The sequence below is a fragment of the Acomys russatus genome, chromosome 29 (assembly GCF_903995435.1).
Source record: "Acomys russatus chromosome 29, mAcoRus1.1, whole genome shotgun sequence".
Classification (NCBI taxonomy): domain Eukaryota; kingdom Metazoa; phylum Chordata; class Mammalia; order Rodentia; family Muridae; genus Acomys; species Acomys russatus.
In genome coordinates, this window is record NC_067165.1 from 26,396,212 (window position 1) to 26,417,555 (window position 21,344).

Below are 21,344 nucleotides of genomic sequence, written 5' to 3' on the forward strand. Positions count from 1 at the left end.
TCCAGAAGTCCTACGTTCAATTCTCAGCAGCAGCACCGACATACCAGTGGCTCATACCTGTTTTCAACTCCATCGCAGGGAATCCAGTGCCCTTTTTGCCAGGCACACATGCAGGCAAAGCAAATAAAAACAAAAATAGTTTAAAAGAAAGTGAAAAGAACTAGCTGGTTAGTTCAGAGGTGAAGAGCGCTTGACGGCTTTCTTGCAGAAGACCCAAATCCAATTCCCAGCATCCCTTTGACAGAACACCACGAAATGCCTGGTTTCAGCTGTAGAGGATCCCAGGATCTTTTTGTCCTCCATGGGCACCAAAGCATGGACACGTAAGGACGGGAAGAACGGTCAGTACGCTTAAAAACGTAAAGTCAGTTGCTCAGGCGATTTCTACACCTCACTTGACACAATTATAAGTCAAGACTTGGGCCTGATATTGTGACATAGACTTGTAATTCCAACGTTAATAAAGACGCTTATGACGGGAGATAATAGCCGACTCCGAAGGTGGCGGAGGGACACTCAGCAAAGGCGCGCGCACAGTCAACTGAGTTACTGAGTAAATCCCTACTAAATAAAAACCTACAAACTTCATTTACAAGCTACATAGGCCCCTAAGCAGAAGAACTGCACACACAACGTCTATCTTTCCAAGACTGCGCAGGCGCCGGGACCAACGATCACCAGCTGCCCATTTACCAAAAAATTATGCTTCCGAAATCTCTTGATGTCGATTCCGCACGCAAAGCAATCGAGTTGCCATACGTGTGCCACTCACGACAGAAGCCCTTTTTGCCAGAGCCTGCTCGGAAGCAGAGTGGCATTGTCGGTCCACTCCTCTTAGAGTAAAGGTGAAAACGAAGTCGCGTCAACTTTCAATTTTATATTGCCGTAGGTTAGGAGGAAGCTTGCGACTCTTCTGCGAGAAAGGAAAACCTTCACAAAGGAACTGTTGTCTTTTGATTTTTGTATAGAAGTAAAGGAAAGGCTCTGAGTCAGTATGCAAATCAGAGCAGTGCTTGCCGGGAAGGGGCTGGCAGCTGCGGAGGGGAAGGTAGGCGGCGCTATGGTCAACTCCAGTTCGCAGTGGGAAGATCAGCTCAGTCGGGTCTACGTTCCAGTGTCCACCAACTGGAGACTCGCCCTGCCCCAACCTAACAACACTGGAAATCTGGCATCTAGTGACACTCTTAGCCGTCCTACCTGGACGATTTGTTCTGTCATATAGGTGCTAGGAATTGAACTCGGGACTTCTGACGGGCGCACCGGAGGAGCTGCTGACCGTCAAAGAACTGGATGGATCATCTCGGGTGGCAGGGAGGGATTAAAAAAAAAAAAAAGAAAGAAAGAAAGAAAGAAGACGACTCAGGGCTGCAGAGATGGCTCAGAGGTTAAGAACACTGGCTGCTCTTCCAATTCCCAGAAACCACATGGTGGCTCACAACCTCCCTAATGAGATCTGGTACCCTCTTCTGGTGTGCAGAAACACATGTGGGCAGAATACTGTATACATAATACATTTTTAAAAAGAAGCTGACGCATTTTGTGTCCATATGTAGGGATACTTTATGCTGTACTTTCATGAAACCATATATATAATTTACAAATATGTTCAGTGTGCAACTCGTGTCTGAAATTGCTGCACTCAGGAGGCTGACTCATTTGACTGGAATACATGTTGAGTTCCAGGTCAGGCAGGGCTGCAGCAGGATGCCTGCCACGACTTCCGGGTGAGCCTGGGTTACACGGGGAACCTGTAACAAAAGACAGAAAACACCCCAAAGGCGACTGGCAGATGTTAATTTATTTCTAAGCCAGGGGGTTTCAAGCCCCTAAGCCAAGGTGACCATCTTGGGGTATTCAGGTGAGCCCACTTGCAAAAGACCATCCAGATCTGTTGACTGTTCATATGCTCTCAAGAGGAGAGTGGAGTGGGCAGAAAAGCCCGCTGCTCCAGAGTGAACGCCCCCCCCCCCCCCCCCCCCCGCCCTGCAATTCCTCCTTAATTGTATGTGGTGTCTAGGAAAGCCTAGCATAAATACCAGGAAACACTAGGGGAGGGGCTGTATCTATGTGTATAGATAATTGGAGAGCTATTACTCATGCTGAGCAAAGTTTTTATTTTTTATTTTTTGGTTTTTCGAGACAGGGTTTCTCTGTGTAGCCTTGGCCATCCTGGACTACTTTGTAGTCCCGAGTGCTGGGATTAAAGGCGTGCGCCACCACGCCCGGCATGAACAAAGATTTTAAGGTGTGTCTTTTGGGGGACAAAGTACCCACACCCATGTTGGTAGCACCCGTACTGTCCAATGTAGAGGACTCACACCTCGGTGTGCTGCTGGGACCTTGGGAAGGTGACAGTAGACTTCCTGTCTCCTTCAAGGAAGGAGTTTTACTACGTGTCTAATCAGGTAGCCCAGGACTGAACTTGAATGCCCACTGCTTCAGGCGCTAGAGCACTTTTTAAGGAAGATAGAAGGGGGTGGGAGAGCTCTCACTGAGCTGCATGTCTACACTGCCCTCCGACTCTGAATCCAGCCTCCAGAGATAGGATTACTGGAATGTTGCAGTCATGCTCGGCTGTTTGTAGGAGCCAGAGGTCAGTGTCTGATGTTTTTCCTTAACTATTTTCATTTCTTCAGACAGGGTCTCTCGCCTAACTGTCCTCAATTCATGTAGACTGACCGATATGCTTTTTTTTTTTTTTTCCAGTTCCCAGAGCCTTGTTAGACACCAGTTTGGCCCAGCTTTTTCTTTTTCTTTTTTTTTTTTTTTTTTTCCGGATTTTCAAGACAGGGTTTCTCTGTGTAGTCCTGGCTGTCCTGGACTCACTTTGTAGACTAGGCTGGCCTCGAACTCAGAGATCCGTCTGCCTCTGCCTCCCAAATTGCTGGAATTAAAAGTGAGTGCCCAGCCAGATGTGGTGGCGCATGACTTTAATCCCAGCAACTTGGGAGGCAGAGGCAGGCGGATTTCTGAGTTCCAGGCCGGCCTGGCCTACAAAGCGAGTCCAGGGCAGCCAAGGCTACACAGAGAAACCCTGTCTCAAAAAAACAAAAAAACAACACAAAAAGAAAGCACGTGCCCACGGCCTTTTCTGAGTGTGCTGGGGACAGAAAGCAGGTAAGTATTGTACCTGCTTAGTGAGCCATTTCCCCATCCCTTACTGTTTTTCATGAAAAAGTGTGTGTAAAAGCCAGACACAATGGCATATGCATACTTTTTGAAACAAAAAAAATGTATTGACTGTTGGATATTATACTTTAATGTATTTCCCTGCCCAATATAAAGGGGAATTTACAACAGAGATGAGATACACAAACAGCTTACAGAAGGAAGAGGTGTAGGTGAAACTGGTGGAGAGCTGGGGAGGTGCCTCAAACGTCCGCCAAGGGGTCCTTCTATAATCCACGTGGTCATCTGTCTCTGCGGCCTTTATCTGACACACGCTCTCACTGTGTAGCCCTGGCTAGCCGGAAGACAAGGCTGGCTTCAAACTCGAGAGATTCGCCTGCCTCCACCTCCCTAGTACGGGGATCAAAGCCATGAGGCCACATGCCATACCGCCAGGGCCTCCTTAAATACAAGGGACCCTGAGTAAGATTCTCCAGCCTCTTCATCTTGTCCCTGTCACCTACCAAGCTTCAGCTGTGGTGGCTAGCTCAGGCCCCGAGTAGGCTCTCTTCACTCAGGAGCGGCTCAAAACTCTCCCTCCCATCACTGTCTTTTTAATTTTCGAGACCGGGTTTCTCTGTAATAACAGCTCTGCCTGCCTCTGCCTCCCGAGTGCTGGGGTCAAAGGCATGCACCACTAGGTCCAGCGTGCCTGCAAACTTTTTTTTTTAAAGATTTATTTATTTGTTTTATGTATATGAATGTGCTCTGTTTTTGTATACACCAGAGGAGGGAATCAGATTCCATTACAGATGGTTGTGAGCCACCATATGGTTGCTGGGAATTGAACTCAGGACCCCTGGGAGAGCAGCCAGTGCTCTTAACCGCTGAGCCATCTCTCCAGCCCCGTGCCTATAAACTCTTAAGGACAAGGATGTCCAGCACATAGCAAAAAAGATTTAGTAAACACAAATATTCAACGACAAAAACTGGTATGATTTTGTTTGTTTGTTTTCGTTTTTCGAGACAGGGTTTCTATGTGTAGCCTTGGTTGGCCTGGACTCACTTTGTAGACCAGGCCGGCCTCGAACTCACAGAGATCTGCCTGCCTCTGCCTCCTTGAGTGAGTGCTGGGATTACAGGCGTGCTCCACCATACCTGGCCTGATATGCCAAATTCTAAAGAGAACCATTATTTTAATAATAATAATAAATAATAATAATAATAATGATAAGGCTAGGGCTGGGGAGATGGCTCAGTGGTTTAGAAAACTTGTTGCTCTTTCAGAGGACCTAGGTTCAATGCCAGCAGCCACATGGTGGCTCACAACCATCTGTCAGTTCCAAGGCTTTGTACCCTCTTCTAACCTTTTTGCACCAGAGATGCACATGACACATGCGCGCGTGCGCACGAACACACACACTTATGCTGACAAAACACTAACACATATAAAATAAATTCAGAAAAGAAAGCTATAGACAGTTTGCCACTTAATGTAACTAAGACTTTGCATCTAGGACCTTGGGCCAAGAGGGTGGATGAGGCTGACAGAATGACGATGAGGAGATAGAAAGTCAGGGAACCTATCTGGGAAGCTCTTCCTGATACCTCAGGGTAGGTACCGTGGATAGCTCTGAGATGTCAAATTTATACACATTTGTTTGTGGGTTCTCCGTTATACCGAGAATCCTGCCAGATGCTGAAACTCCCTGTTGCTTACATGACACGCATTTGGGATAAGGGGGAAAAAAAAAAAAAAAAAAAAAAAAAACCAAACACCTGAAAACGCTCAGGGCTTAGGGTTTAACGGTTACAGACAGGAGCAGCCCGGGCATTAGAGTGAGAATTCTCAGTTCAAGTTTAGACCCTGTATCTCCCAGGTTAAATTTCACACAACCAGTGCCTCACAGATACCCTCGGCTCAACTGTTAAGGTGAAATTTAACTAATAGGAACAACCAGCCTCCTGAGTACCCAAGTCCTCGTGCTGCCAACTGCGCTGTTTGAGAGCCACATTTATGCGGAACTGCGGTCCCATCCTCATAGCACGACAAAGGGACCAAACCAAAAATGGCGACTTGGAAGCCGTCCGAGGCTGTCGATTACCGGTCACGCTAGCGAAAGATATGAGTCGGAAGGAAACATCTAGGGCAGGGATTCACGCCGAGGTAAGAGACCCAGAGCTCGCCCACGCCACCAGTCAGCCACACGCAGCAGAAAACACAACCGGCCAAGCCGGACGACAGGCTCACGGCTCAACCACGTGTGGAAGTGAAGTCTGCGCCTGCGTGTGGCAGGCGCGCGCCCGGCGGCCGGAAGAGCCGCGCGTTTCCGGGTTGGAGGCGGGGAGCGGTGCCGGAAGTGCTTGGGGAGGGCCGCGCAGTCGGACCGGCTGCTGAGACGAAAGCTTCACTGGGGCAGTCTCCGCATATCATGGGGAGATAGACGCTACTGCCTGTGAGTCTTGGGCCCTGGCAGTTGAGGACGAAGAGCGGGAGGAGGGCGTCAGGACCCAGACCCACAGCGGGTCAGTGCTGGAAGAACTAGGTTGTGGAAGAGACGGGGCTGTGAGCAGCCAGGCTCTTGGGACGGGACTTGAGGGGTTCGGGCTCGCAGAAGCAGCGGCTGTTGGGGACTCGGACTCCGAGAGAGACTTAGGAGACGGGGACGGATGTAAGTTCTACAGCATGTGAGGGAAAGCCTTCTCAGAGGGACAGGATGGTGAGGACCTCGTACTTTTTAGGAGGGCGAGGGTAGGAAAGCAACGAAGAGTGAAGGCACGGGCTCCAGAGAGGTAAATCGGAGCAGTGAGAGGAAAATCGGAGCAGTGAGAGGACTCGGGCTCCTAAGAGACTGAAACGGGACAGCAAAGTCCCAGCTCCTAAGGATTCAGAAGCCCGGCAGCAAAGACTTAGGGACCAGAGACACAGAGGCAGACAGAGAAGATTTGAATTTGAGAGGGGATAGAGACGGGCAGCGAGGACTGGGTCTTCTTTGGGGACAAGATCTGGGCTTTCAGACTCAAGAGTCTCTGAAGGGACAGGGATGTGAGGACCCGAGTTCCTAGAAGTGGAGGATCTAAGGGATCGTGGCTGTGAAATCAGCCTCCAAGGGAAGGAGGTTTGAAAAAAAAAAAAAAAATTAGCGATCTGTTCTCTGTACCCAGAGGGATAAAACATATATACCCGGGGAAGACTTCTTGGCGCTGCCTGTTCGGCTTCTTGCTTTGGGGCTTTTTTCTTGTGTCAGATACTTAGTCTAGAAAACCCACATGAAACATCTTCGTTTTTCTTCGTTATTGTGAATCGGATGCGAAGTTGGAAGCAGTTTGAACTCGGTTATATACTTGATAAGTGCCCTAAACCGGTTTCTTTTAGCCCCTGTTAGCACAGGACTCTGCATCACAAGCAAACTGTCAGAGATGGAAGGGCTGCAAAAGATGGCTTTTGAATTCTTTTACATTCAAGGAAAAGAGGGTCCAAGGAAGGATTAGGATCACACTAAGCCAATTATTTGGTTATACAGTACTGTCCTATGTATAGCAAATAAGAGATGCTTGGTTGAAATTCCTTGAATAAATGCTTTTAGAATCTCTACCCTCAAACTCAGAAGGGACATTTTTACAGTTTCTACTACTTTGGTTCCTATTATGGCATTGACATAGATACTACAAATGTCACGCGTGAAGAAATTATTCTCTGTCTCTCTGTCTCTGGTTTTTCGACAGGGTTTCTCGGTGTAGCCCTGGCTATCCTGGAACTAGCTCTGTAGACCAGGCTGGCTTCGAACTCACAGAGATCTACCTGTTTCTGCCTCCAAGTGCTGGGATGAAAGGTGTGGGCCACCATGCCCAGCACGTGTACTAGATGTTATAGCTAAACATAGCTAGGTATCATGGTGCATGCCTGTAATCCCATTACATTGGAGGTGGAGGCTGCAAGATCAGGAGTTCAAAGTCAGTATGAGATGATATGCTTAAGAGCATGTCTTAAGGGAGAAAGAAGCTGTCCCAATGGCCCACACCTGTAATCCCAGCACTCTGGGAAGCAGAGGCAGGTGGATCTCTTGTGAGTTCGAGGCCAGCCTGGTCTACAAAGGGAGTCCAGGACAGCCAGGGCTACACAGAGAAACAAACCTGTCTTGAAAAAACATAAAAACAACAGCAACAAAAACAGATCAGGTGAGATGGTTCTCCTGGTAAAGGCAATTGACACCAAGCGTGATGGTCTGAGTTCAGTCCCTGAGTGCTACATGGCGGAAGAAGAGAGCCAACTTTCAAAATTATCCTCTGACCACATCAGCACGGACACACTAAATAAAGGGGGGGAAAGTTTTTGTTTTTAATTAGTTTTTTTTTTTTTTTTTTTTTTTTTTTTTTTTTTTTTTTTTTGGTTTTTCGAGACAGGGTTTCTCTGTGTAGTCTTGGCCATCCTGGACTCACTTTGTAGACCAGGCTGGCCTCGAACTCACAGCGATCCACCTGCCTCTGCCTCCCGAGTGCTGGGATTAAAGGCGTGCGCCACCACGCCCGGCCTTTAATTAGTTATTTATTCCTTAATTCCTTATTGTGAGGGGCCATTGAAACATGGTTTCTTCATATAGTCCTGACTGTCTTAGAACCAGGCTGGCCCTGAATTCACAGAGACCCTCCTGCCTCTACTTCCTTATTTTTTGTGTGTATTATGAATATTTTGCCTCAATATATGCTTATATATCTGTGCCTGATTCAGTCAAGGACAGTGGATTCCCTAGAACTGGGTTGTGAGCCACTGTTTAGATGCTGGGGACAGAGCTGGGGCCTCTGCAAGAGCAACAAGTGCTCTTAACCACTGACCCATCTCTCTTGCTCCTGGTACTATTATCAGAAACCTGTATAAAAGTCATCGGAATTTATTTATACCAAAGTCTGAGGGAAAGCATGCCCATATCACCATCATGTTGATTTTAATTTGGGAGGGGTTGCCTTTTTTAGATAGGGTCTCGCTATGTACCTCAGACTAGCCTCAGTTTTGTATTCAGCCTGTTCCCTTAGTTTCCTGAAAGCTGGGATTACAGGTATGCACCACAGCGCCCAGCTTGATAGTTCAGTTAGTGATCATTTATTGCTGAGTCAGCATTCTTCCCTATATTTACAAAATACCTCAATTTTCTTTTCTGTTTTAATTTTTCCCCCTGAGACAGAGTTTCTCTGTGTAGCCTTGGCTGTGCTAGAGTCACTTTGTAGACCAGGCTGGCCTCAAACTCACAGTGATCCGCCTGCCTCTGCCTCCCGAGTGCTGGGATTAAAGGTTGTGCCACCACACTATATTTTTGGTCCTTTTCTTTTTTAAAAAAAACAGTGTCTCATGTAGCCCAGGCTAGCCTTGAACTGACTACCTAGCTCAAGACTATCTTGGATTTCTTCCTGCCTCCACCTCACAAGTACTGGAATTACAGGCTATCCTTGAACACCTGGGCTTAAGTGATCCTCCTGCCTAGTTTCCCAAGCAGCTGGGATTGCAGATTTCTTTCTCTCTCTAACCCTCCCTGTGCAGGTCAAACCCATACCTCATACATACTAGGCAAAATATCTTACCCTAACTTAAATATCCAGTCTCTTCCTTAAAAAAATAAGCAAATAAATAAAAATGCTCAAAAATAACTCTAGTCATTAAAGCCAGTGAGATATCAGAGAATAAAAGTGCTTGCTGCCAATCCTAGCCTTACCTAAGTTTGAGCCACGTGGTGAAATGAGAGAACCAACTCCCCAAAGTTGTCTTCTGTCCTCCATACTCACTGTGACCCATGTCTGCCCCTCCCTAGCATGAAACAAAAGATAAATATAATAGAAAAAATTCTATATTTCAGGCATGGTGTTACATGCTGTAAGCTCAGCACTTGGAGGGGTGAGGCAGGAGAATCACTGCAGATTCAATGTCAATTTAGACCATTAGCAAGTGCCAGGCAAACCAGGGGTTTACAAAAAGACTGTCTCAGAAAAGAGCTGGCCTTAGTGGTTCAGGCCTGTAATGTCAGCATTTGGGAGGCTAAGGCAGGAAAATTTGTCCATGAGTTCATTTGTGCCATAGTTAATTCTAGATCAACCTGAGGTACACAGTGAGACCCTATCTAAAAATAAACAATAGGAAATAGAACCAAGCCAGGCATGGTGGTGCACACCTTTAATCCCAGCACTCAGGAGGCAGAGGCAGGTGGGTCGCTGTGAGTTCAAGGCCAGCCTGGTCTACAAAGCAAGTCCAGGACAGCCAAGGCTACATAAAGAAACCTTGTTTTGAAAATTAAAAAAAAATAAAAAGAAGAAAGAGAAAAAGGAGGAGGAGGAGGAAGAGGAGGAGGAGGAGGAGGAAGAAGAAGAAGAAAGAAAGAAAGAAAGAAAGAAAGAAAGAACCAAGGGGGCTGGAGAGATGGTTCAGCAGTTGGGCACACTTACTGCTCTTCCAGAGGACCCAGGTTCAATTCCCAGCACCCACATGGCAGCTCACAACTACCTAACTCCAAAACCTGACACCCTTACACTGACATACATGCAGGCTAATCACCAAAGCACATGAAATTAAAAAAAAAAAAAAAAAGCCGGGCAGTGGTGGCACACACCTTTGATCCCAGTACTTGAGAGGCAGAAGCAGGCGGCTTTCTGTGGGTTCAACACCAGCCTGGTCTACAGAGAGAGTTCCAGGACAGCCAGGAATGATGCACCCTGTCTGGAAACACCCTCTCCCCAAAGAATGGTTACAGTGTATGGACAATATATACTGAGTTACCAAGATGAGCAAAAACGTTTTAATGTACTGATTTTGGCACTGTGCGTGATGGGGGACACCTTTAACCCCAGCTCTTGGCAAGCAAGCACAGGTGAATCTCTGAGTGTGAGATTAATGTTGTCTTTGTTGTGTGTTCTAGGCCAGTCAAAGCATGAGGCCCTGTCTCAAAAACAGCAAAAGAACCTCCCCAAGCATGATGGCTGATGCTTTTAAACTTGAATCCCAGCACTGGAGGCAGAGGCAGCCAGATCTGAGTTCCAGGCTAGTCAGGGCTACAGAGCAAGTTCCTGCCTCAAAACAAACTCCCCACAAAACTGACTTTGGTGACTATGATTTAGAAGAGAAAGGAAGATATGAATATTTATAATATTAAAAAATATTTGGATCTGTGCCCATTCTTCCATGTCCTTTCATTTCAGAAACTCAGTGAACCACTTATTATCAGGTTCCATGACATACTTGACTGCTGTTTTTTCAGCTAAAGAAATTGAGGGAGCCAGGTGGCCTTTAATCCCAGCACTCAAGAGGCAGAGGCAGGTGATGCTCTGTGAGTTCAAATCAGCCTGGTCTACAGAGTGAGTTCCAGGACAGCCAGGATTACACAGAGAATCCCTGTCTTGAAAAAAATAAACAGCCAGGCGGTGGCGGCGCATGTCTTTAATCCCAGCACTCAGGAGGTAGAGACAGGCAGATCTCTGTGATTTCGAGGCCAGCCTAGTCTACAAAGTAAGTCCAGGAGAGCCAAGGCTGTTACATAGAAAAACCCTGTTTCAAGAAAGAAAAGAAGGAAAAGAAAAAAAAAAGAAACAAACAAAAAGGTGCCCAAGGCCTGAGTAACTACACCTGAAGTTAATCTCTGGCCTCCACATGCATAAGTACACATATGGATATGAACATGTACACACATACAGTATTGAATAACTTGTTTAAGGCCATATAGGTAAGTGACAGCATTGGTACTTGAACTGAAATACATAGCCTCAGCCATTGTCTTTCTATTAAGTCAAAACCATCTACACAAGTTCAGTTATCCAAAAATGAGGTTTTTTCTTCAGACTAAAAAAACAACAACAAAAAAAGACTTTTCTTTTGCTCTCAGACATAGCTGGAAACTGGAAAGAAGTAGCCAGGTAAAAACCCAACCATTAAGTCACGTCAGGCACCAGAGTCACAGGCTTTTCTGCCACCAGGCTAAGGGTCCCCTTGGACTCCAGGGTCTGGTTTCAATATTAAGAATCCTGAACATTTCAGAAGTAAAATTGTTTAAATAGAATCTGACTCTATTCCTGTTACCCACTCTTCTTTCTTTCCTTTTTCCTTCCTTTTTCTCCTTCTTTTTTTTGAGACAGGGCCTCCCTGTGTAGCCTTGGTTGGCCTGAAACTCACAGAGATCTATCTGCCTACCTCCTGAGTGATGGAATTAGAAACATCCACCATCACTGTGAAAAGTGATCACACCCAAAAACAACAGCTAATGGAACAGATTCCCAGAGGAGGTGATGGTCCTTTGCCTAGCCTGATACCTACCGTCTCTGAAAACCCAGATCCTTTTTGTATGGTGATAGGGTAGCCACTGGACTCTGTTTTGTTGTTGTTTGGTTTGGGTTGAGGTTTTTGTTTTTGTTTATGGTTGGTTTTTCAAGACAGGGTTTCTCTGTGTAGCCCTGGCTATCCTGGAACTCGCTCTGTAGGCCAGGCTGACAAAAGAAAAGCTGTTAGGGCATGCCACTCTCCTGTCGCCCCAGCTCAACTGCAGCGGATGACCTGAGGGAGGATAGACTTGGTGATTTAATTGAATTCCCAACCATACAGTGTATAATTTCGTTGTTGGGGAGCCGGGTGTGGTGGCGCATGCCTTTAATCCCAGCACTCGGGAGGCAGAGGCAGGCGGATCGCTGTGAGTTTGAGGCCAGCCTGGTCTACAAAGTGAGTCCAGGATGGCCAAGGCTACACAGAGAAACCCTGTCTCGAAAAACCAAAAATAATAATAATAATAATAATAATTTTGTTGTTGTTTATGGGTGAAAATAGCTTACTGAATAGCTGACTCTGGCCTCAAACCCAAGATCCTCCTGCCTCAGGAGGACTTTACAGTACTGTCTTTACGGAGTTTTGAGGCCCACAGCCTCACATATACTACGCAAGTACTCTACCACTGAGCTGCATCTTCAGCCGGATCCTGGCTGGTGAGGTTGCACCAAGCTATATAACTGGAATACTTACTTCTGCAGCCAGGGTGGTACTTGATGCTAGTGTTTGTTTACAGGTAGCTTTTGAAAATGGCTGCCTCTCATTACAGCGGGCTTACAGCTGTTGCTGATGTAATTAAAGACCTAGACACTCAGATAGCAGTAAGTAAACTCCTTGAAGCCACTGTGGGCAGAACTTGTGAATGTGCTTCTGGCCTTGACACCACAGCTAGTGTCCACAGAGTCAGCCTAGTGGTGCTGTGACTTAGGGGCTGTGGCTGCTTTAGGCAAGGGTCTCAGCATGCCTTGAAGAGTGCTAAAACACAGAAAGGAAATTGTTCTTTATTGGTAAAGCAGAGCTTTTAACAGTTGCTAAAAGCTGTATGTATTGGGCAGAGCCCTGCCGTAGACTTAAGCATGTTTTGAGAGTGAACTAATGGTTGTCGTAAGCTTTGTGACTGAGTGTCACGTGTGTGATTGTGCTTCTGTTTATCTGAACTTAACATTTGATACTTAAAAATAATGCATGTTAAGTACATAGCCCAGTATTCTGCTTGTATAAGTTCCTTAAAAATGTCTTGCTTAGCCGGGCGTGGTGGCGCATGCCTTTAATCCCAGCACTCGGGAGGCAGAGGCAGGCGGATCGCTGTGAGTTCGAGGCCAGCCTGGTCTACAAAGTGAGTCCAAGATGGCCAAGGCTACACAGAGAAACCCTGTCTCGAAAAACCAAAAAAAAAAAAAAAAATGTCTTGCTTATTCTAGCTTATTTTTGTAAATAAGAGTGCTCATTTCTCTGATTCACACCTGTAATCCCAGCACTCGGGAAGCAGAGGCAGGTGGATCTCTGAGTTCGAGGCCAGCCTGGTCTACAAAAGTGAGTCCAGGACAGCCAAGGTTGTTACACAGAGAAACCCTGTCTGGAAAAGCCAAAAAAAAAAAAAAAAAAAAGAAAGAAAAAGAAAAACAAACAAAAAGGGTGTTCCTTTCATTTGCTTTTCCTTATTTCAATTTTGTGAACTGTTTCATTTCAGTTTTGGAGATAACATGTTTCTGAAACCCAGGTGAGAGCAATGAACATTCTTTATTCCCTCCACTTTAATGTTGCCATCAAGAGGTCACCCTTCCAGATAAGACTCAAAGTCTGACAAATTTCATGTTGCTTTCAAAACTCACCCACTACTGCAGGTGTCTGGAGTAATTCTGGCGTCTCTGCTTCCTTCTCCAGTTGATTGGCCTTGGTCCTCACAGCGCCAAAAAGAAACAGGATCTTGATAAGCTCTATGAGCTGAAGTCCAAAGCTCGGCAGATTATGAACCAGTTTGGCCCCTCAGCCCTAATCAACCTCTCCAACTTCTCATCTATAAAACCAGAGCCAGCCAGCACCCCTCCACAAGGCTCCATGGCCAATAGCACCACTGTGGTAAAGATACCAGGCACTCCTGGGACAGGCGGTCGTCTTAGCCCTGAAAACAATCAGGTACCTCCTAGCTTTTCTTCCTTGTAGACCCTGTCTCTAATTTGGGTTTGTAATATATACAGAAATGGATATGTTAGACGCTCACTCTCTGTTGAAGAAGGTCTTTCCCCTCTGGAATAGCATCTTTATTGAATTATTATCTATAGTATCAGTTTTTACACTGATATACATGTATGTCACACATATATGTATATTCATATAAACACATGCAATAACAAACTTTCATATGGCAGGTGGCTGGGTTTTTGGTCTTGTTTTGTTGAGCTAGTGTTTTTAGTCTGTAGTCCAGAGTGTCTGGAACTCAGCCAGCCTCAAAGTCATGGGCAATCCTCCTGCCTCATCCTCCCAAGCACTGGAACTAAAGGAGTGACCCCCACACTCAGCAACAGCAGATGTTTTATGGGTTATCTATACAGTAAATGGGCTCCTTATTCCTAAAATAAGAGTGTTCTCAGTTGTCCCTTCTGGTAGTTTATCTTACTGCTGCCATTAATTTTGGCAGTGAATGTAAAATCTGCTCCCCTCTTTGTACCTAAGACCCTGATTCCACCCTTCCCGAGCAACAAGGCTCTTGTAGGCTGGATAGAAAAGAGAGGGAGACATTGGAGGGAGTGGGTAGAAGGACCACCAGGCTGCTTGGGGAAGGGCTGGCTGAGCAGGACCGTCCTGTGTTGACTGTGCAGGCTGTTGCAGAAGAGCAGTCCCAGCACTTGGGAGGCAGTAGGAGGAAGGTCAGGAGCTCCTCGCCCTCTACTACAACACAAGTTCAGGACCCTGTCTCAAACAGAGGGCCCGCAAAATGCTTAAGCCAGGAAATGCACTTGCTGCCAAGCTTGATAATCTGAGTTCATTCCCCAAATCTATGGTGGAAAGAGAGATCCTAATTCCTCAAGTTATCCTCTTGCTTCCATGTATGCATTGTGGCACATGTACACACACACACACACACACACACACACACACACACACACACACACACCTAAATCACTGTAAAGAGAAGTCTTTATTACTCTCAGCACTCAGGAGGCAGAGTCAGACGGACCTCTGAGTGCAAAGCTGGTCTACATAGTGAGTTCCAGGACAGCTAGGGCTACATGGTGAGTTCCAGGACAGCCTGGTCTACATAGTGAGTTCCAGGACAGCCAGGGCTAGATGGTGAGTTCCAGGACAGCCTGGTCTACATGGTGAGTTCCAGGACAGCCTGATCTACATGGTGAGTTCCAGGACAGCCAGGGCTACATGGTGAGTTCCAGGACAGCCAGGATTATATATAGTGAGGCCCTATCTCACAATAAGGCATGGAGAACACACTTTATTTACTGGGGTTTGTCGTTTGTTTCTCTCTGATACTGGGGATCTGCTGTAGGGCTTCAAGCCAGACAAGCAATCTACAATTAAACTGAATCTTCACCCCCCCCCATGTTCTACTGTTATCTGGATGTAACATGACTTTCCTTAGAAAAGAGGGGTGATAATTCCAGCTACTTACACATTATTTAGGTAATTAGAGATGACCACATGTTGGCTGCCCTCATAAAACTGTTAGCCATTTTTTCTGGGGGGTTGTTTTAAGACAGGATTTCTCTGTGTAGCCCTGGCTGTCCTGGACTCACTTTGTAGCACAGAGATCTCCCTGCCTCTGCCCACCAGGTGCTGGGATTAAGGACGTGCGCCACCACGCCCAGCTCGTGCGTTAGCCTTCTAAGTGGAATACTGGCAAGTTTATAAACCTCCACAGTGCCGGAAGGATACACCGAATACAGAGAAGGACAAGGGGGTGGGTCCTTTACCTGTGGGCTAGGAAAGCATCAGAAGGGAGAACCCTGACCCCGAGCTTGTGGGAAGAAGGAAGAACATGTGGAAAGGCAGCAGATACAAAGGGTGCAGGGTGTGGCCATCAGAGGACTGCTCACTGCTCTATGCAGAGCAGGGAAGAAGAGTGCCAAAGAGGAAGCTGAATTCACTGCCTGACAGTCAGATGCTGACCTCTCCTCCAAACCACGCTTCCCTTCTCCTTCCAAACTGCTCTCACTCTCTTCCCCTTGGCAGTTTCTGTCTGGAGTGTGCCTTTGTAGTTGTAGCACCAGGTAGGGCTGTCAGAATGAAACTAAATCCAACAACTTGATAGCCTGTCTTCTGTAGCAGTAATGAAATTTGCTTCCTTAATTCTTATGAAAAATCTTCCCCAAATTCATTTTAGGTATTGACCAAGAAGAAATTACAAGACCTAGTAAGAGAAGTGGATCCTAACGAGCAGCTGGATGAAGATGTGGAAGAAGTAAGGTGGACTTGGGGACCCACGACAGTGCCTTCTGGGGTTGATACAGCATGGCGGGAACCCATGACAGTGCCTTCTGGGGTTGATACAGCGTGGCAGGGACCCACAACAGTGCCTTCTGGGGTTGATACAGCGTGGCAGGGACCCACGACAGTGTGCTCTGGGGTTGATACAGCGTGGCGGGGACCCAGGACAGTGCCTTCTGGGGTTGATACAGCGTGGCGGGGACCCATGATAGTGCGCTCTGGGGTTGATACAGCGTGGCGGTTAAGAGCAGAGACTTTGGGTCTGGGAAAATGGATCAGCAGTTAAGAACATTTACTGATCTTCCAGAGGACCCCCAGTGTGGCCTCCTGGGGCATCCTTACACATGAGGCATACGCATACGCCTACATGGATACATAAAACATAGGAATATGGGGCCAGAGGTGCCTTTGTGTGTTAGAGCACTTGCTCTTGAGGGAGACACTGCTTCGGTTCCCAGCACTCACATGGTGGCTTGCAACCATCCGTAACACCAGCTCCAGGGCATTTGATGACCTCTTCTCACTTATGTAGATACAGGCACACACATGATTCACATATGTACACGTAGGCAAAAGATTTGTAAACATAAAATAAAATTTAAAAATCTAACCAGGCATGGTGGTGCACACCTTTAGTCCCAGCATTCAGGAGGCAGAGGCAGGGGGATCTCTGACTCAGCTTGGTCTATAAAGAGAGTTCAAGGAAAGCCAAGGCTATACAGAGAAACCCTGTCTCGAAAAACAAAAACAGAAATCTAAAGAAAGTTTTTAAATAAAAGTGGATTTTATGCAGGGCTGTTCTTCCAGAGGACCTAGGTTCAGTTCCCAACATCCACATGGTAGCTTACAACTGTCTGTAACTATAGCTTGAGGAGAGCTGACACCAAGCCTCCACAGGCACCAGGAACAGGTGTACTGTAGGTTACACGTCCATACATAATACACATGAGAGAGAGAGAACGCAGAGTTTTAAAAAAATAGATAAATCCTGCAAGATCTGGCCGCAGAGGGGCGTGCACAAACTGCTGTAGCAAAGAAGGACACTGCATGCAGTAACCCTAGACCTCCTATCCAGAACCAGCCAGTGGACAGCACATCCCACAGCTGTGTGGAGAGTGGGGGCTGACTCTGACATGAACTCTGGTGCCCCCTATTTGATCACTTCTCCATGCTGGGGAGGCCTGGTGGCACTCAGAGGAAGCGGAAGCAGGCTATCCAGATGAGACCTGACAGGCTGTGATCATATGGTGAGGGAGGAGGTCCCCTTCTGTCACAGGTCTAAGGGAGGGGAATAAGGTGAAAGAGGGAAGGAGGTGGCAACAGACAGAAAGATACAAGTGAGGGGATAACAATCAGGATGTAATCTGAATAATAAAATTTAATAAATTAAAAAATATATAAACTGGGTGGTGGTGGCGCACGCCTTTAATCCCAGCACTGGGGAGGCAGAGGCAAGCGGATCACTGTGAGTTTGAGGCCAGCCTGGTCTACGTAGTGAGTCCAGGACAACCAAGGCTACACAGAGAAAGCCTGTCTCAAAAAATGAAACAAAAACAAAAGCTATATATATATATATATGACTATATATATATGAGTTTAGGATTTTAATTAAGCCTTAGGCTGAATCCTGCCTCTACTGCTCTCTAGTTACACAGCAGTGAGCAGGTTGGTCTCGGTCAGCGTCTTCCTTTAAAGATTGGGGTAAAGGCCTAGGCTGTTAGAGGGCTTGCTGCACAAGTATGAGGGCTAGCGGCCAGATCGCAGCCCCAGTGCAAGAAGCTGGGCGTCCCACTGGGCCTGTACCCCAGCTCTACAAGGAGCAGCCACAGGCAGATGCCTAGAGTTTGACACTGCCTCACAGAAATAGGCTGAGATTGAGGAGGACACTTGGTGTCTTCATCGGGCATACATGCAAGCTTGAGTCCCACAGCCAGGCCAGGCAGTTCACAGCCACTTGCAGCTCCCAGTTCTAGAGGGTCTGATGCCCTCTTCTGTTCTCCTAAGGCACCTACCCATACATAAAAGTGTGGTGGCGCATGCCTTTACCCCAGCACTTGGGAGATAGAAGCAGTCCTAGAGTGAGCTCCAGGCCAGCTGTGGTTGCCCTGTCTCAAAAACACAATTAGCCAGGCATGGTAGCTCATGCCTTTAATCCTACCCCTTGGGAGGTAGAAACAAGCAGATCTCTCTAAGTTTAAGGCCAGCCAGGGCCACACAGTGAAACTTTACTCAAAAATAAACAATGAGATCTTTAAGTCAAAAAAACATTTTTTTTTAAAGATTTGTTTATTTATTTATTATGCATACACTGCTCTGCCTGCTTGTACCCCTGAAGGCTAGAAGAGAGTGTTAGATCTCATTATAGGTGGTTGTGAACCACCATGTGGTTGCTGGGAATTGAACTCAGGACCTCTGGAAGAACAGTCAGTGTTCTTAACCGCTGAGCCATCTCTCCAGCCCTTAAGTCAAAATTTTTAAACGATTGAGGATAAACTGGGTATGAAGTCACATCCTCATAATCCCAGTATTTAGGAGGTAGAGGCAGGTGAATTAGGAGGTCAAAGCCAAGCCAGGCTACATAAGATCCTGTCTGACAGGCTGTGTGTGGTGACATGTCTTTAATCCCAGCACTTGGGAGGCAGATACAGGTGGATCTCTATAAATTTGAGGTCAGGCTAATCTACATAGTGAGTTCCAGGACAGTCAGAGGTACACAGTGAGACCCTGTCTAAGGGCTAAAAAAGGGCGGGGGGCTATCTGGGGTTAGGAGAAATTGTTTATGTGATAAAATCCATGTATCATATTTACACAGGAGACTTGTAAGAAAAGGGATAGAAATGCCAAGTGCTTCATGTGGTGACAGGGGTGAGTAGTTAGGGATCACACTTATGTCATGACTCTATGAGAAAGCACGGGCCAGAGACTGCAGAACGGAAGACATCCTTAGAAAGGCACGAGCTGCTTGTGAAACTCTTGTCCTCTTCACTCCCCATCCCCTATCCCAGATGCTGATTCCAGGCCTACTAAGAGAAAGCCTGGCTAAATATGTGACTCAGGAAACATTAGTTGTCCCAGCAACAGGAGCCTCACCTGCCAGTGGCATGGTTACTCTCTCCCACTTCCCCACTCCAGATGCTGCTGCAGATCGCTGATGATTTCATCGAGAGTGTGGTGACAGCAGCCTGCCAGCTTGCTCGGCATCGCAAGTCCAGCACCCTGGAGGTGAAAGATGTCCAGCTGCATCTAGGTATGTGGTTTTATTTCTCCCGAGGTATCTCTGTGACTAGTCCATAGAACCATCAGGGCAAATGTCAGAGAAACCTTCACTCCAGGACCTTTAGGCCTGGGATTTACGTTCAGAAGCAGCATCTAACAGAGTAGAGAAAACCTTTTGTGGTAGGGGGATGCCCCAGGGCATCAGATTAAACATTCTTTCCATCTGGACCACCTTAGCCTTCCTGCTTGGTTTCTGAGAGTCTGTCTCCCTTTTTATAAATTGAGGATCATAAAGTCTTCCTTGCAGGTAACCTGAAGAATTACAGATTACGTTTATAAACTGAAGAGAAAAAGCCTATCCCACAACTAAACATATAATGATAAAATCTCTAAATTTCTGTTCAGGAGCCAAGGGTAAAAGCACTGGACGCTCTTCTTGAGCATTCAGAACTGGATGCTGGTTCTATTCCCAGCACCCACATGGTGGTTCACAACCATCTTTAACTCCATTTCCTGGGGATCCAGCACCCTCCTCTGGCCTCCTTGGGCACAAGCTTGCATGTGATACACATACGTGCATGCAGGTAAAACACTCGTGCACATAAAATGAATAAATCATACTAAAAAACAAAAAAACCCGCGTGTGGTGGTACACGCCTTTAATCCCAGCACTCGGGAGGCAGAGGCAGGTGGATTGCTGTGAGTTCCAGGCCGGCCTGGTCTACAAAGTGAGTCCAGGACAGCCAAGGCTACACAGAGAGACCCTGTCTCAAAAAGGGTTAAAGGATTTTGGGGGTATAGCTCAGTGGTAGAGTGTTTGCCCAGTGTGTACTAAGCCCTGTGCCAAAAACAATAAAGAGCCCTGGAGAGGCCACATGCTGCAAAGCCGGAGCCCCAGTCTGTCTGAGCCGTGTGCAGTGGAACTGCCCTTCGGGCTGGAGCCTCAGCCTATGCTGCTGTCTTCCTTGCAGAGCGCCAGTGGAACATGTGGATCCCAGGATTCGGCTCCGAGGAAATCAGACCCTACAAAAAAGCTTGTACCACAGAAGCTCACAAACAGGTGAGGAGCCTGGAACAGCCAGGACTGGTCCCTCGGACTGTACCTCCGAGAGCACACACAGCTGCCCTCTGGAGCATCTGTCCCCTGCCCAGCCAGCTTCACTGCACCAGAGGTCAGAGACAACTCAGTCACAGTTTCCTTCGGGCTGTGCTGTTGCAAGTGAGCTTTCAGTTTTTCTCTCAGGTCTACTGGGTGTCACTGAAAGCTCTTGGTTCCAGATTTCCTGTGGGTGTGCCCACCTGCTTCCACACCTTAGAGTGAGCCAGTTTAAATACCATACACCACCCAGGTCAGAGGAAGACGTACGCTGGGCTCGTGCTGAGAGGTACCCAGGCTACTCTGCCTAATACTCTGGGTTATGTCCCATGGTCGCTGCCGTCCACTGACCTTCTTGATAGCGTCAGGACATCATTTCTGACTAAGAACCAGTTATCCCTGCCACTGGTCCAGTAGTGGCACTGGCCTTTTGACGAGCCTGGCACCTTTTCTGTTGGGGAGATGAGCAGCGTGTGAGCATGACAGGCCCAGATGAGCAGCACTGGTCTCTTGGTCCATGAAGTGGGCCCAGTGGTCTCTGTGAGCATCTCTCGACCTGCCTGCTGCTCCTCTAATGTAGACCTTGCTACTTGCTAGCAGCATTTGGATGTTCTGGAAAGCTCCTGACTCGGGTCCACATTAACTGCCCATTTTCTCTCCTTCCAGAGAATGGCGCTGATTCGGAAAACCACCAAGAAATAACACAGGGAGCGGTCAGGGAACGGACGACATGCATTTGGAGATACTTGAGCTGAGACCTCAGCCATCTCATCCTTGGATTTTTTTTTTAATGCTTTACAGAGAAGCATATATTTTTTATTAACAGTGCAGCAATATCTATAATGACTGAGAAGATCTGCCAAAAGAATAAAGGCTCCTACCCCACCTTCTGGTCCCCTTTCCCTGCCGCTTCCAGGAGCAGCAGCGTGTCTCCTGGAGAAGACTTTGCCTGTGGTTTATTATGTAAGTGCTTGACTGTAGGCAGGACGCTCTGGTCGTGTTGGGTGAGACAGTGTTAGCAGGTTTGTAGAGGGTATGACTCCTCCTTCCCCTTGTCCCTGTACTTTGTAATGTCAGTGTTTATATGAATATGAACTTGATTTGCTTTTCCAGAATAAAGTTATTAATTGAAGACACAGGGTGCACAGCTGAAAGCAAGGCTGGGAGCACGGCAGTCAGCAGGTGGCAGCACAG

At 47.0% G+C, this 21,344-nt stretch overlaps 1 protein-coding gene and 1 non-coding gene across 3 annotated transcripts; one reads left to right on the forward strand and one right to left on the reverse strand.

The window, feature by feature from the left end:
* Window positions 1–654: 654 nt before the first annotated feature.
* LOC127212091 (U11 spliceosomal RNA) lies at window positions 655–788 on the reverse strand. Its single transcript, XR_007833476.1, has one exon. It is a non-coding gene; the product is annotated as a U11 spliceosomal RNA (small nuclear RNA).
* Window positions 789–5,421: 4,633 nt separating this feature from the next.
* On the forward strand, window positions 5,422–21,035 carry Taf12 (TATA-box binding protein associated factor 12). 2 transcript variants are annotated; one of them, XM_051171015.1, is made up of 7 exons: window positions 5,441–5,564; window positions 12,135–12,219; window positions 13,283–13,534; window positions 15,735–15,812; window positions 18,971–19,085; window positions 20,026–20,114; window positions 20,817–21,035. In XM_051171015.1, the coding sequence occupies exons 2-7, from the start codon at window positions 12,148–12,150 to the stop codon at window positions 20,850–20,852; spliced, it is 642 nt and encodes a 213-aa protein (XP_051026972.1). In that variant the 5' UTR covers window positions 5,441–5,564; window positions 12,135–12,147; the 3' UTR covers window positions 20,853–21,035. The 2 variants fall into 2 exon arrangements, 1 of the variants encoding a protein (XP_051026972.1); XR_007833412.1 differs by lacking the exons at window positions 12,135–12,219; window positions 18,971–19,085; window positions 20,026–20,114; window positions 20,817–21,035 and having other exon boundaries at window positions 5,422–5,564; window positions 15,735–15,833.
* Window positions 21,036–21,344: the final 309 nt, after the last annotated feature.